The 16,398-nt window shown below is 49.0% G+C and overlaps 1 protein-coding gene and 1 long non-coding RNA gene across 3 annotated transcripts in view; one reads left to right on the forward strand and one right to left on the reverse strand.

The window, feature by feature from the left end:
- Window positions 1-16,398, forward strand: part of LOC146799763 (uncharacterized) — a 109,555-nt gene that overhangs the window by 32,941 nt on the left and 60,216 nt on the right. The window lies entirely within an intron of this gene.
- MBIP (MAP3K12 binding inhibitory protein 1) overlaps window positions 9,317-16,398 on the reverse strand; it is an 89,671-nt gene continuing 82,589 nt past the window's right edge. For both annotated transcript variants that reach the window (XM_085627457.1, XM_085627458.1), the window contains exons 7-9: window positions 10,552-10,649; window positions 10,398-10,436; window positions 9,317-10,066 (exon numbers count right to left, since the gene is read on the reverse strand). In XM_085627457.1, the coding sequence (XP_085483583.1) occupies window positions 9,959-10,066; window positions 10,398-10,436; window positions 10,552-10,649 (245 nt within the window). In that variant the 3' untranslated portion in view covers window positions 9,317-9,958. The remainder of the gene's footprint in view (window positions 10,067-10,397; window positions 10,437-10,551; window positions 10,650-16,398) is intronic.

Consider the following 16,398-nt stretch of genomic DNA (forward strand, 5'->3'; position numbering starts at 1 on the left):
AAGGTCTTAAAGAATATCATCAACAGACACCTCACTGAATAACTCTACGACCACCAACTCCTCGACACAATTCAGTCTGGTTTCAGACCGAACAACAGCACAGAAACTTCCCTAATCGCCGCCACAGATGACAACTGCACGACTTTGGATAAAGGAGATTTGACACGGTCTTCCACTCCAGCCTGTTCCAATGCCTGCACAACATCGGAATCCAAAGACATGCACTCCGATGGATCGTCTCCTTTCTGACTGGAAGGACCCAGTCTGTCCGCCTGGTACTGTACACCTCCAACGACCGTGACTCATCTGCAGAGTTCTGAAAGGATCCTTCCTGAGCCCAGCCCTCTTTAACGCATACATGATCCCTCTAGCCAATATCATCCGGTCTCACTTCAACGTCCTCTCCTATGTTAAAAAAAGACAACTCTTTCTCTCCCTCACAGATAATATGCCCAGGACCCAGATGCCGAACACAAACAATGCAGTCAATGCCTCATGTTTTCATACTCTGAAGATACCGAGGAAGATTTTCAAATGGCTTCCAATCAACAGCTGAAAAACCGTAACACGCACCCTGGTCACAAGTAAGGGTCACACACCCTGGTCACAAGTAAGGGTGGGCGTAATTGGCGGAGTGCTACTATGCGGAACTCCACGAAGCTGAACAAAAACTCCATGTCGCTGGTTGGACTCCCAATTAAACGGAAACCTCATATACTTTTGGTAATTGAACAAGTATCTCCGTTTTAACATGCATATGGTCATTTCACAAAAGTAAAATAACATTTTAGCAAGCAGTGAGAGAGGTGATGATTTTGGGATCCTCCCTAACCTAGGGGGAGAGCCAAGCAGATGCCTCGAAAAACAAAAACAAAGAGCACATCTTGCTGAACGATTCGGTGGTGGTCCCATCCTCTTAGGACCATCCCAAGCACAGTTATGGGCAAACATACAATTCCAACCAAAGGCCCTGCAAAGCATTATGGGACGAGATTAGCAGTGGGCAGTGAATATTATAGTATCCAATATCAAAATAATTCTACAAAGTGCTGCTGTTCAACTAGTAGTTACTAGGTGTCCCTCACGAGTCAAATGCAAAAGCATTGAAATTATTACATCAAGCTGCACTTCCACTAGTCGTTACTAGGTGTCCCTCACGAGTCAAATGCAAAAGCATTGAGACCCTTTCATGAAGCTGCAGTTCCACTAGTCGTTACTAGGTGTCCCTCATGAGTCAAATGCAAAAGCATTTGAATTGACACCTAGCAACGACTAGTTGAACTGCAGCTTGATGTAATAATAATTTCAATGCTTTTGCATTTGACTATATGGATATGGATATGCCCTGATGTTCCAGCCATGTCCAGAGGCGGAGGGCCCCCTTACATAGTCCACGACCCCACCGGCCTGGTTTGTTGCAGTACCACATGGCGGTGGTGTTGTCCGTGAACACCTGCACTACTCTTCCCCGGACAGAGGAAAGGAATGCTTTGAGTGCAAAACGGCTCGCCCGAAGCTCCAGAAGGTTGATGTGGAGACCAGGGGCCTCTGATTTCCGCCTCTCCCAAGTGGCCACCCCATCCCAGAAGAGATGAGTCTGTCATCACTGCTTATTCTGGTTGGGAAAGGGAGAGGGATGTGCCGCTGACCTAATCCTGGTTCGTGAGCCACCACTGCAATTGTCGTGCAGTGCCCTCAGAGATCTGGACGCAACAAGACAGATTCCCCTGATGCTGCGCCCACTGGAACTTCAGGTCCCACTGCAGAGCCTGCATATGCCACCTGGCATGGTCGACTTGCTGTTTGGGAGGATAAACCCAAAACTGCATCATGTCCAGAACAGCTCCGATGAACAGGAGCTTCTGAGAGGGGGTCAGGTGTGACTTCGGCACGTTGATGGAGAACCCCAGCGAATGCAGGAGGTCGGCTGTAGTCTGAACATGGGAGACGACAGCCTGGGGCGAACCCGCCTTCAACAGCCAGTTGTGGAGATAGGGGAAGACTGGAACCCCTGATCTGCGCAGATGAGCTGCGACCACCGCCATCACTTTCGTGAACACCCGAGGGGCACTGGTAAGGTCAAAGAGGAGAAGGGTAAACTGAAAGTGCTTGTGGACGACTGTGTACCACAGGTAACTCAGGTGGGCCGTCAGGCCGGGGATGTGAAAGTAAGCATCCTGCAAGTCCAAAGCTACCACTAAGTCTCTAGGGCAGACAAGACCTGAGCGAGCGTAAACGTCTTGAACTTCTCCTTCCTGAGGAAGCAGTTGACGTTCCTGGGGCCCAAGATAGGACGCAGGCCCTTGTCCTTCTTGGGTCCCAGAAAGTAGTGGGCATAGCAACCACAACCTACTTCTGGGGCAGGAATGCGCTCAATGGCTTCCTTGGCCAAGATGATCCTCTGACATACGATGGTATTGAGGTGGCATGGCTGGGCGGGGAAGGCTCAAAGGGGGAGGGAGTAGCCCCTTCGGACTATCTGCAAAACCCACTTGTCCGATGTGATGGTGCGCCAGTGGGGGAGGTGATGGCAGATCCTGCCGCCCACCGACGATTGATGGGCCTGAAATGTCGGACTAGGAAGGTTTGGAGACGGAAGCAGATGGGGGGGGGGGGGGGCTAGTTGTTGGTGTACTGGCCTGCTTGCTGGCCCCCAGAACCACGGCAGTGGTTCCCACGTCCCTGGCCGCGCGAAGGTTGTAGCACTTGCGCCGGCCTGTGGCCCTGAGTGGGACGTACTGGGGCACCCCTTCTGTAGCCACGAAAGGGGCGAACAGCAGACTGTGCAGGGCGGTTGGAGAGGCCCAAAGACTTGGCCGTAGCCCGCGAGTCCTTGAAATGCTCTAGAGCATTGTCTGCTTGGTCGCCAAAAAGGCGACGGCCATCAAAGGGCATGTCCATAGGGTGCTCTGGATACCCCCAGAAAAGCCAGTCGATCTCATCCAGGCATAGCGTTGAAGGGCTACAGACATTGAAATCGTCCTGTCTAGAGTCAGCGGTATCCAGTCCACAACAGATGGTAAACTTCGCTGCTTCCCTCCCTGTGGCAACAGCCTGGGAGAGTACGGTCTGGGCCTCCTCCGGACACTGAAGCAGCACCAGCGCAACCATATCCCACACAGAGTGGGAATAACGGCTCAATAGACATGCGGTGTTTACCGACCGCAGACACAAGCTGCCGGAAGAAAAAAACTTCTTCCCAAGATGATCCAGCTTCGTGTATTCCCTATCTGGTGTAACGTTAGGGAATGCACTCTTGGAGGTAGAGGCTTGGACCACCAATCTCTCATGTGTGGGGTGTTGGGAGAGGAAAGCGGGGTCGCCCAGGGCCGGGCGGTGGCGTCGGGCAATCATCCTATCCACGGGAGCCCCGTGTTGGGCCTGGACCAGGTGCCCAAAAGGATGTCGGCTAGGGCTTCATTAAACGGCAGCAGGTGCTCCGAAGAGCTCGCTTGCGGTTGAAGCACCTCTGTCAGGAGGTTAGTACTGACCGCCACTGTAGGGAGCTCGAGGTGGAGAGCCTCGGCTGCCCTACGCAACAACACTGCATAGGAAGCTCCCTCTTCCATAGCCACGGTAGGAGGAGACAACATGCCAAGGTCTGGCGAGGTATCGAGACCACTGGCATCCCCCAGGTCCTCTCTCCAGTCCAGTGCATAATCCAACTGGTCGGTCAGAGGGTCACCTGACCCCTCCCAGTCCTCCTCCTCGTCCTCTGGGTGCGAATCTGGCCTGAAAGGGACCCCAGGAGTGAACAGAGGCACAAAGACACCTCTCGGCGCCGGATACGGCGTCGGGCGACGTCGGTCCGGCTCCGTGTCCACATCAGGATGGAGGCCGGGGTCGACGCCGGCCAGGGGCACAACCAGCATCGGGTGCGGTGCCGAAGGAAATGGCACCGGTGGAGGTGTAATGAGGTCAACCGGCGCCGATACGGATGCAGGCCTGGATTCATGGGGACCCTGCAGTGCCGGAGCTGCTGGCAGAGAAGGCCTAGGACCCCCAACCGAGTCCTGCGCCGGTGGAGTCTGGCTGCCCAAAGTTGGCATGCATCGCCTCGTAAACTGACAAAGCTGGGCAGGGGTTGCTCCGGGCTCCGGGTAGGGAGGGAAACTCGGAGTTGGCCCTTAAGGCTCCGCACGCATCCCTCGTCGCATCAGCCGACCAACGAGGAGAAGTCGAAGAGCGACGATGCTTCTTCGACTTCTTCTTGTGTTTCGACTTACCGGACACCGAGTGAGAAGACTTGGATGACTAGTGGTGATGGCTCTGCGACCTGTCCCTCGACCTCCCTGTCGACTGGAACGTCGAACGGCGCGGAGCGGACTGCCGGCGCTCAAGAAGCTTTCGGGACCGCTCCAGCAAAGACTTTGGAGCCATGGTCCGGCAGTCTGAGCACGACTTGGGGTCGTGGTCGCGCTCCAGGCAAAAGAGGCACACGCGGTGCGGATCCGTCACCGACATCAGTCGGGTACAGGAACCGCAAGCCTTGAAGCCGGGCATCCCTGCGTGCACCAAGAGTCGGTAGGACTCAAAAAGACATCGACAAAAGTCGCTCAAAAAGTTCAGTCAAAAGATGACTGGAGGTACCGCTCTCTCCGGATCTGCGCTGGCTGGGGCAGAAAAAGAACTGACGTCAGCGTGTGAGGGCGGAGTTTAAGTAGCTACCGCAACGTCATCCCGGTGACCACGATGCCAACGACGGACGCAGAGCCAACCGACTCCAATTTGACGCGCAAAGTTACTGCTGACGAAAAACTTTTCGGATCCAATCTGACGCCTGTAATTCTAAGGTAAGGAATCTATAGCGAACTGTTTCTTTCAGATATGAGTTATATTTAAAATAGTTACAAATATAAATACATATAAATGTTAAAAATAAATAAAAACAGTACATATTTATTATTAAATTATAAAGTACTTTAATGACCTATTTTGAATAACAAATAAAATAATTTAAGAATACATTTTATTAAGACAATTCCATTCATCACTTTTAATAATTATTAATTCACATAAAAATATTTTTTCCTTTAGGGGGGGAATTTATTATTTAATTTATACTTCAGAATACAAATTCTAATTAAATGTAACATATTTCCATTAAAGTTGCAATTCAAAATGAATTTACTATAGTGGTAGCATTTTGTTGCAACCTGTCTTGTATTGGCCTGACATCTGACCCTTTAATTCTTATGCATCATATGGAGTCTTCTGAACATCATACTGAATCTTGGGGCGGCCTGGGTAATGAGTTGGTTGGTGGCTTGTCCAGAAGGGGCTGTTTTGTGTATTGCTGGATGCAACAAAGACTTTGAAATTACCCTTCCTGAGTGGGTACTTAATACGTTTAATTTGTTCTACATGTAAAGTAAATATATACAATGAACTTACATCAGTGTTTGTTTTAAAAATAGTTGCAATATTTATCTTTGAGCTAAATACAATTTTTAAATGTTCCCCATACTTTACCATTGAGAGATTCATCTGCCGATGGTATACTGTATGAAAATATTTATTGAGTAAAAAAAAAAAAATCCCTATACTTTGTGGTAAAGTATAAGGAAAATAAAAAAAATCTATCTAACTCAAGAATCAATAATAAATATTTTTAGTTTTAGGTTGAATATTAAATTTAATTCAGCAAGAGAAACAGTTATGGACTGTTCATGCATTGTGGGGATAGCGTTCTTGTAGTCAAAACTCTCATCATGTGGGCAACCAACTAACAAAAAAGGCCTGCCCCAAAACGTTCATCTTTCTCATCTTCATAGTTCTCCCATTTACCCTTCTTCAAACAATGGGCATTCATAAACCAGAACACCCTGCACACACACTAAACACTCCCACCACATCCACGTGAACTTTGTCACGCCTTTCTCACAAACTGAGACCAAACCTCACCCTCCAAAATGTTAGCATTCACATAGACCAAGAACCCACTCAAAAAAAACTCTCTCCCTATACATCTTACACTCTCCCACAAATCTCAATCACTTGTGGTACACCACACTACCCCATCCATGCCTTGAACACAATATCTATCCGCCATACGGCAAATCATTACTCACACACTTCACCAACCTCAATTCATCCTTAGCCACCACTGCCGTCGCCATCATCACCACACTCCCATTCTACACCCACCCCACAAAACAGCCACAGTTCCGCTCACCCCAGTTCAACACCTTCTCCATGCAATCACAGGCACATAGACCGCATCACATCAAGCTGTAAAACAATAAAACAAACCTCTCCTCAAACCACAATGTGCACATTCAGTCCTCATCAACCTAGAATCTCTGCAATACAGCCCTCTGTTTCCATAATTCTGTCACTCACACCTGACCATGAATACTCTTCTCCAGAAATGAATGACATCCCTGCAGCTCACTTTCCATAACCAGGCTGAATGCCACAGCATCCACTCATGCTGGGCCACTCCTGTCCTACCCCACCTCATCACATACTCCCCTCTCCACATGCAACCCATAGTGGACTGGACAGAGTACAACAACTATATCACACAGTAGAACACACTCCTGACATCTACCACTCTCCTTCGCTCCCTGAATACCACTGTATTGCCTCGAAAAAAAGGGTTGTGTGGGGTATACCTCCTTCCCAGTTAACACAAATTACTTGGGTGCAATTTCAGTCGCAAACAGACGGTCACAGACCCCTTGCAACCTGATCACCAGGGCCAACAGACCAATGCACTGGAGGTGGTTAATATACCTGCAGCCCTTATAGACTCATACTTCAATTTACAAATGTGCTGATACCAGTGCCTCATCTCCACGCGCTAGTTCTTGCATGGGCACTCACTGTCACATTTCCACTGCAAGAAGTTGCATCTCCACCCGCTGGTTCTTGCAGGCACCCACACCCAATACCACCTGCATGGGCACTCACTGTCACATACATCACACCTGAGAGCATTGGCTTCTCCACCCAGTGGTTCTTGCAAGCACCAATACCAAGTACCACCTGCACGGGCACTGACTGTCTTTTACATTACACCTATAAGTAGTGGCTTATTCACCCGCTGGTTTTTGCAGGGACCCACACCCAGTGCCACCTGCAAGGGCAATCACTGTCACTTGCATCTCACCTACAAGACATGGGATCTCCACCTGCTGGTTCTTGCAGGCACCCACACTCAATACCACCTGCATGGGCACTCATGGTCACTTACATCACACCTGAGAGCAGTGGCATCTCAACCGGCTGGATCTTGCAAGCACCCACAACCACTACCACTTGCACGGGCACTCTCTTTCACTTACATTACACCTGTAAGCAGTGTCATCTCCACCCGCCGGTTCTTGCAGGCACCCACACCCAGTATCTAGTTGCGTACACAGTTACATCAAACAAGCAAGCAGTGGCATCTCCAACCGCTGGTTCTAGGAGGCACCCACACCCACCTGCATAGGGACTCAGTGTCACTTACATCACACCTGCATGCAGTGGCATCTCCACTGGCTTGTTCTTGCAGACAGCCTCCTCCAGTACCACCTGAACGGGTATTCACGGTCACATCACACCTTCAAGCAGTGGCATCTCCACCTGCTGGTTCTTGCAGGCAGCCACACCCACTACCACCTTCATGGGCACTCACTGTTACATCACACATCTACACGGCGAGTACGACAACAGGTCGAGGCGGAGCACCACCCTTGGAGTAAGTGTGACTACAGGGGGTCTCTTACTCGCCAGTTTAAGCATGGCTAATGTAAAACGCGATTAACTGGAGTGAGTTAGTGAGTGGGTACCTCTCTCTGCATACAACAGGTTCTGGGGACTTAAAACTCAAGGTATTGAGGGATTTTAAGATACTGGGATCTGTGGTGTCCTGTAATAGTAGGGACGAGTCAAGCAGCTGGAACATGTCGACAACTGGGCAGTAAGGAGGGGTGAAGGAACTCCCAATACTTTTCCTGTCACCACCATCCTTCACATTTTTAATCTTGGTCAGTGGACCTAGGAATAAATTATTTACAAAAGATACCACTGAACTAGTTTTAATCTTCACTGCACTTTTTCCTTCTGTGATGCCATGATCTATTACCTATATTATTATGTTTATATGTTTGTATTGCCTTCCCCTCCCTTGTGCTCCACCGCAGGCGTTGGTCTGCGCAGGGATGTGTTGAAGCAAGCCTGAAGATGAAGCATGTTGCAATTTTGTGAGTGTGGGCAGCATTTTTTCACTAAGCATGTGCCTCTCTTTCAGAGATTCATACACACTACTCCTCTGTGTGTTACAGTTGTGATTAGGGAGGCTCGAGTAGTTGTTGTGTTGTGCCTCTCCCCACTTCTTGTGTGTGAGAAACATCACACATGCAAACAGTGGTATCTTGACCCGCTGTTTCCTGCAGGCAGCCACACCCACTACTACCACCTGCATGGGTACTCACAGCCATTTATATCACACCTGGAAGCAGTGGCATCTCCATCCGCTGGTTCTTGCATGCACCTACACTCAATGTCACACCTACAGGCACTGGCAGCCACACCCACTACCACCTGCATGGGTACTCACAGTCACTTATATCACACCTCGAAGCAGTGGCATCTCCATCCGCTGGTTCTTGCAGGCACCTACACTCAATATCACACCTACAGGCACTGTCAGCCACACCCACTACCACCTGCATGGGTACTCACAGTCACTTATATCACACCTCGAAGCAGTGGCATCTCCATCCGCTGGTTCTTGCATGCACCTACACTCAATGTCACACCTACAGGCACTGGCAGCCACACCCACTACCACCTGCATGGGTACTCACAGCCATTTATATCACACCTGGAAGCAGTGGCATCTCCATCCGCTGGTTCTTGCATGCACCTACACTCAATGTCACATCTACAGGCACTGGCAGCCACACCCACTACCACTTGCAGGGGCACTCAGAGTCACTTATATCACACTTGCAAGCACTGGCATCTCCTCCAACCGCTGGTCCTTGCAGGCACCCCCACCCACTACCATCTGCATGGGCTCTCATGTCCTATTACATTACACCTCCAAGCAAAGCCAGCTCCACAGGCTCCTACTTGGCTCGCGCTTATGCGTATGGGCTGTAGTGATGTCTACTGGATGAGGAGAAAAGGATACAGGCACTGGATTGTGGAGAGAACAAGGATATGCAGTTTTAAAGGTATGGAGTTCCTACTATAATACATAATCAAGCACAAGCATGCTAGTGATCTGTAATGTGTGCTTCACTTTTGCATCCCCTACGACAGCACAAACCTCAAGCCATGAAATATGTGGTAAAGCCATACTTATCTGCACATCTCACTTCGTAGCCTGCAATATGTAATTTATTGTGTACGGCACATACAGGTGGGTCATCGGATACTGCATTACAGTATCGTGGCTGCTATCAGCACAAATCCTATTGTGCCAGCACATGGCCTCATGATCGCTATCAGCACATATCTTAAATGTCTTTGCACATCATTAAATAAAGAGTTCAGCTTTTGCTCCAGTATCTTCCTAACTGACCTTTACATTTCTGCATGTTATACAAAGGAACAGGTCATGCTTGCCCTCGGAGTATCTTGCCATGGGCTTGGAATGCCATGCTAGCCTTGAGCGCTCCATTCTCCATTTCCACACCTTCGTCTTCTAAGGAAAAGCATCAAGAGCAAAGTCCTTTTCTAGGAGCACCACTGTTGCTGTTCTTCTCTCCAAATAACTTCCACGTACTCTTCCAATCGTGTTTTTCGGAAAAAGGTCCCAGGAATCAGCGACTTGCGTCTTCAGGCACTCTTGCATCTGAGGCTTTGGTGCTGGTGAGCCACTCTGAGGCCTTAACTAACTGGCTTGGTGACAGGACTCAGTTTTAACTGGTTTCACTGCCCAGTCTCAGATAGGCTGTAGACCTAGATCTTAAGAGATAAATGACCTGCGCAGAATAAGCAAACGATCCTACCAAAAACTTCAAACACGTAGCTTGTCACCATCCCGGGAGCTTGAATTGTTGGCTTTTCTCACCAATTTCTCTCTGAGTGCAGAGATCTTCTCATCAAGTTCAACCAAAGAACAGCTCTGAGAATAAAAAGAAAAATGTGTTGTCGACCATGGCAGAGAAGTAGGCAGAAATACCTGATAGTAAGTTGTATAACCAAGTACTCGAGTTAGGAGCACCTGCAAGTGCTAGGTATCATTAGCGGTGAGAGGATGTGACCGCACAACACAGCGGTCAAAAAACACAACTCTACGCAGCACCAGCAGGAGGCCTTGTGTCTGCTGCTCGAGCACAGAGCCAACAGGATGCAGCATGATTTGGCCCTACTGCCAAAGTGACAAGACAAAACAGCTTTAGTTCCAAGTGACCCCATCGCAACGCATACAACCATGCACAGGGCTAGCCGCCTACCTGCGCAGCCTGGGTCTTCCTTCGCTTTCCGGGGAAACTCTGAAAGGAATGACCAACAGTAAGAGGAATGCCAGGAAAAAGAAACAAGTTGTTACACAAAGGCGCCATGCTTCTTCTAGCAAGACAACGGGTACAGATGGATAAGATTACGTACCGTGGTCTGAAAATACTCCGGCGACAGCCCTTCCAGCTCCAGGATCTTCTCCTCCAGCTTCTGGAGTCGCATGTAAATGTCTTTAGGTACTGGGCCCCCTACAGGTAGCAAACAAGCAAAAGGACCAGAAACATCAGCTTCACAAAGCGAACCATTCATCCATTCTGAATACAATCCCTCTGTCCCCTGCACACAAACGGGTACATCACAGGCAAAAACTCAAACCTCCCTCACACACTGAGCCCAAGTGAGGAAGTTTAAATACTTCAGCCTATTCATCATCCCCTGGCACTCCCCCGCCCCCAAAATACCCTAGCACCCTCCCCCAACGTACCCTAACACCCTCTACTGACCACTTTCCTTTCACGTTCACCAATTCAACCCACTCTTCTTCATGCAGTTGCAATCCGCCTCCCGGAAGACCCTCAACCTTTGGGCTCTATTTAAACCACAAGAAGAGGCTCCCCGATCTTTATCCTCTCCTCCCGGAGGACCCTCCACCTTTGGGGTTCACTTAAACCACAGGAATATGCTCCCTGATCTCAATCCTCTCCTCCTGGAGGACCCCCCACCTTTGGGGTCCACTTGAACCACAGGAATATGCTCCCTGATCTCAATCCTCTCCTCCCGGAGGACCCCCCACCTTTGGGGTCCACTTAAACCACAGGAATATGCTCCCCGATCTCAATCCTCTCCTCCCGGAGGACCCCCCACCTTTGGGGTCCACTTGAACCACAGGAATATGCTCCCCGATCTCAATCCTCTCCTCCCGGAGGACCCCCCACCTTTGGGGTCCACTTAAACCAAAGGAAGAGGCTCACAGACCTTTATCTTCTCCACTAACTTCGGACCCAATAGAAACTATCGAAGATTGGCAGAAGTCACCTCTACCATGTTAACATGGTGTCCCTTCAGTTTGTTTATGGAGGGAGGGACTGGGCAATCAGTCTATTTGCTATCCGGTTAATTAAGCTTGCCTCATAACTCTCAGCTTAGCAGTACTTTCCAGGAGTCAGTTCTCCAGCTCATGTGTCCAGTCACTATTTCCAGCAGTGCACAGAATGACAAACGTACACAGGTCGTGGCCATGATATTTTCCTCTAGGGCAGATAGGACCTCAGCATTTGAAAACTGTACCCAGGTAGGTTCCACAACTTCCTCTCTGGACTTCATCCCTCCTTTGGTGATGCCCTAAGCACGCTCAATGATGTTGGTTTGCGTATACTCTTTCCACCTCGGATGCACCGACTCGCAGACACTGGTGTGACCCCAGCATTTGCCAGGCTCTGCCCATTTATGTTGACTAGTATTTGAAAGTTACATCCTCTTCTGCCCTCCAAGTATCGTAAACATTTTACTCCGGGATCTTTAACACGACTCGTGAGCTACTGGTACTTCAACAGCTGCCTGGAAGCAGCACGTGAATGTGCAGCGCAACTCAGGACATCGTTGGGAGGAGCTGAGCAGCGCTGCCTTCTGCTCAACGCAGAAGACCCCTTGTAGCTCCAGACCTTCTGACTGGCATCAGCCCAGCCAATAGCAGGGTCCCATACTGACACTCATACTATACCTGACAGCACAGGATCTGTTACTCCACCAACCAACACCTGTACTAGATGCACCAGTTGCATGGTGACTGTCCAAACTGCAGCCTCAACCAACAAAGCAGCTCTCCTTCAGCCTATGAGCCAATCAGAATTGTAGGAACGCAAACTTCACAAAGGCTGTGTATTATAAATCTTTACAATTTTTTTTAACCAAGAATAAATATTTCAAGCTGCAAACAATATAATCAAACACGTCTCAAAGAACGTTAAGAACACAACATGTAAACCTTGACACAAACACTTGATGTGGACTCCGCATAGGTGGTCAGACCGCATGCATGGCATGAGGCTGGAGAAGCAGATGGACAGCTGTAGATAGAATGCAGCACCCTGTTAGCGGGAATGCATGAGTGGAATGCGAGGGCAACCTAGAAGACGAGGAGGGAAGGAGTGAGAGCCAAAGCAGGCAAGACGGTGTGGGGTTTACACATGCATTTATGAGCATATGCACGTGTGGTAATTTACACACAGACTAGTGTAAATTCAATCTTCTCAAGTAAAATACTGCAACCTCCAGACAGCTGAAAGCTAAGCATATGGAGGTTCGAAATGCGTCAGGCAATTCCATTATGGAGCGGCTTCTACAAGCGGATCCTCGTCCCTGCCTATCATAAATAAAGCTGTTGATCGAGTGCTACTCACCTGGTGGACAATCTTTGGGGAATATATCTATCTAGCTATCTATCTATATCTATAACTGGCGACCGCCAGTGGGTTAAACACACACAAAAGCACACACACACACACACACTTCAAGAATATACCCAACACCTACAGAATACAAATGTGAACAGATAAATTATATACATAAATATTCTACACCTATTCAAAACAACTATCAAGAATAATTTATTTCACCCCCTTTACCCATTAGGCCCAACCACTTTGCTAAGACTTCCCAAACTCCATTCCTTCCCATCCGTCAAGACAACTAAATTTTTCTTTACTCCAATTACTCACCAGGGTTGAGAGTATTTACTTTCCCCTTTTTCGCAATTCCTGCCCTCCTTGTCACCACCTAATCCCCCCACTGCCAGTGCGTTTCCCTCTAATTCTTTACCACTCTTAAATATGCGCATCAGAGGTAAAGGTCAGTTCAGACAGTTAAGGGTAACCCCACAAATAGTACTTAAAATGGTTTATCCCCCACTACGAGGCAAGCAGTGGCTTAGGCGGAAAAGTGAAATGTGTTGATTCTTGCCACGAGCTCCACCGTCGAGCCCAGTTTGAAGGGAGAAAACAGACCAGCAGAGTTGGGATTCGGACGCAGGAGACTCAACCGTGACGGGTCAGAGGACGCGCAGCCTATGAAAGGACCGCTCCGGAACAAACAGGATTCTTGAACAACAGACAGTAGCGTGATTTGAGAGAACAAAAGATCCGGCATTGACAAAGACAAGGGATCATTTGACTTTGGCTGTTTAATTTTGCACACCTGCGGTCCACGAAGCCAGCACCGGCGTAGATTAAGGATCAAGAAGAACACCACTTTGCACACTCCGGGGTGGGGGGTGGGGTGACTACAGACCCCAGAGTGCATCGCTGTTTTGCCCATCTGCCGCGAGTGAGGAAGGGAGGCGTGGCCAACGTGCTTATAGCGCAGCCTCTTCCTCCACGGCGCGGGATCATTTGACTTTGGCTGTTTGTTTTTGCTCACCTGCGGTCCACGAAGCCAGCAGCGGCGTAGATTAAGGATCAAGGGACCCCTGGTGGGTCGAGCACCGCTTCGCACACTCCGGGGGGACTACAGACCCCAGAGTGCATCGCTGTTTTGCCCAGCTGCTGCGAGTGAGGAAGGGAGGCGTGGCCAACGTGCTTATAGCGCAGCCTCTCCCACCATGGCGCGGGACGCAGCCCGGACCAAGGGCGGGTTCATCTGTGCCCGTCAGGGGGCGGAAGAGGCTGGGCCATCCCCCTGATATTGCACAAACTACATAAATCGCGCAAGTAAACTAGGCAGTTGTGATTCTAGAATTTGCGCTGCTCTACCGCTATTGAGTTGGCTCTTTGTGCTTCTGTGTTAAGTCAGGGCACCATGAGTAAGAGTAAGCGCAAAGGGGGTGTAGGGTCTGGAGTAGTGGGAACTCTGGATGCGTTCCTTTCCCGGGCTGCATCCGCGCTAATGCACGAGATTCAACTAACAGAACGTAGACTCTCGCTAGAACCTCCACGGCCTCTTATAGGATCAGCACTCACTTCTGTACTCGAGTCTAATGCTACAGCCGATTCCACCTCCCAAATTAGCGAAGCACCCCAAGTAACTTTGCAGGCAGGACCATCAACTGTACACAGTCTGGAGAGTACTTTATCTACACCGCCTGCTTCTCCAGCTAAGGTACTTACCAGGCGGCAAAAGTCCACTCTGACCTCTGGTGGCGATCCATTACAAAAAAAAAAAGAAAGCGCAGGGCATAGCCAAGTCAAGTTATCGGGCTTCTAAAGTAGCAAAACGCAAGTCTGCCTTAACAGGAAGTGGGGCAGGTTCTAATCCAGTATCTATACTTCCAAACTTGGGTGCTGGCGATTCAAACATCTTTTCCACCAAGGAACAGTCACCTCAATTTCCAGGTAGATTTTCTAAACCGGCTTGAAGAAAAGCTGTTAGCGCTGATAGACCCTTTGCTGTCGAAACTGGCAGCAATAGATACGAGATTAGCGAAAATTGAACAGCACATCTTTAACGCCCCCCAACCTCCCAGTGGGATTCGGCAAGAAGAACTAGTCACTATCAGACAAGAGAATAGAACTGACAAAAGACAACATACCAATTCAGTAGTAAGATCTCCCTCTGCTAGAGTAGTCCCCCCAATAATTACCCCTTTGGTAAACCCCACACAAAGCAGTATATCGGCTCACACGGAACGGCCGCAGGGCCCTCAGGCAAGACCGCAAAGCACGGGCGGGGCTATGAATACCCTCATGTCACTTCACCTCCCACCTGAAGCTACACCATATACAATAGTACTGGCTAATGTTCCAGTGCTTCCAGCTTATGCCCAAGAACGCTGGACCTCTCTTAAGAATAAGTCCTTACACCTGTTGAGCAATAGGATTGGAGTTGGGAACCATCTTTTTTCAGAATTCAAGATGGTTCGCAGAATTTCTTGGATTGGTAAATCCCATAAGGTTTTTGGTGGTGATTGACACGTTTTAAGTTTTAGGTCCCTGGGTCTGGTCCGGTTAATATTGGATAGGGCAGGGTCACGCAGCTTAAGTAAGGAATATATTATATTTCCGTTGGGCTTTTTCTATCAAACCTGTGCAAACAATGGAGGGAGTGAAATGAGGGAACCTGTTAACAACTTAGGCCCTTATAATTATGCAGTCCCTACTCTTAATAGATTTGAAGCTTTAGGCGCAATGGAGGACATTGACTGACTCAAATCTAACCCTAGTTCCTTTAGTCTTGCGACACTGGCACGAAGGGAGTCTTGCGTGGTTGATTCCGAAATAGACATCCATGACCCTGGGGTATCACCATCATCAAAGTTTATTTCGAAGAGGGGAAATATCAAAGCAGGAGATAACATTGCAGGAGAAGCTAGGGACAGTAAGCCCTCCCAGACAAATGATACTCCATGCGAGGGTGCCTTGGGTCATGGTCATGTATTCAATGAACAGTCGTTACCACATAGTCCAACTCCTAGTGCCCCAAAACCGAACTCCCTATTAGTTTCCTGGAATATTGCAGGGCTGCAGCCCAAAACACAGTCTGTAGAATGGTCAACATTTATTGAAGGCCATGATATCATGACCTTCCAGGAAACCTGGTCTTTAGACAATGTATTCCGACAGGGTTTTTTAAAACTTTTTCAAAACCGCACAGGCGGGCCAGAGGGGGAGACCCATGGGGGGGGGGGGGGGGGGGCTTACAACCCGGGTGAGAAAGTCACATAGTTACAAGGTACAGGAATTGTGTATTGATAGTAGGGATATTTTAATAATCAAATTACAGACGTTAAATGCCACAGATCTGTTGATTATTAATGTCTACGCGAGAGGGTTGCCAGGTGGAAAAGTTTCCAGTACTGTAGCCCTCCTAGACACTTTTTTAGACCAGCGCAAAGGCGCGTGTAATATGATGTTAACCTTAGTTTAGAGGAGGATGTTCAGTGGACATCCCACCACTGGCACTTATACCGATTAAGAAATGGACCGCAGCTGCGCTGCAGCTTAAAGTGCTATGTTTGGAACGAGGGGTTAGGGCTGTCAACGACCATTTCTGACAGGCAGGGTTCGC

This window comes from Triturus cristatus, chromosome 9, assembly GCF_964204655.1.
Source record: "Triturus cristatus chromosome 9, aTriCri1.1, whole genome shotgun sequence".
Classification (NCBI taxonomy): Eukaryota; Metazoa; Chordata; class Amphibia; order Caudata; family Salamandridae; genus Triturus; species Triturus cristatus.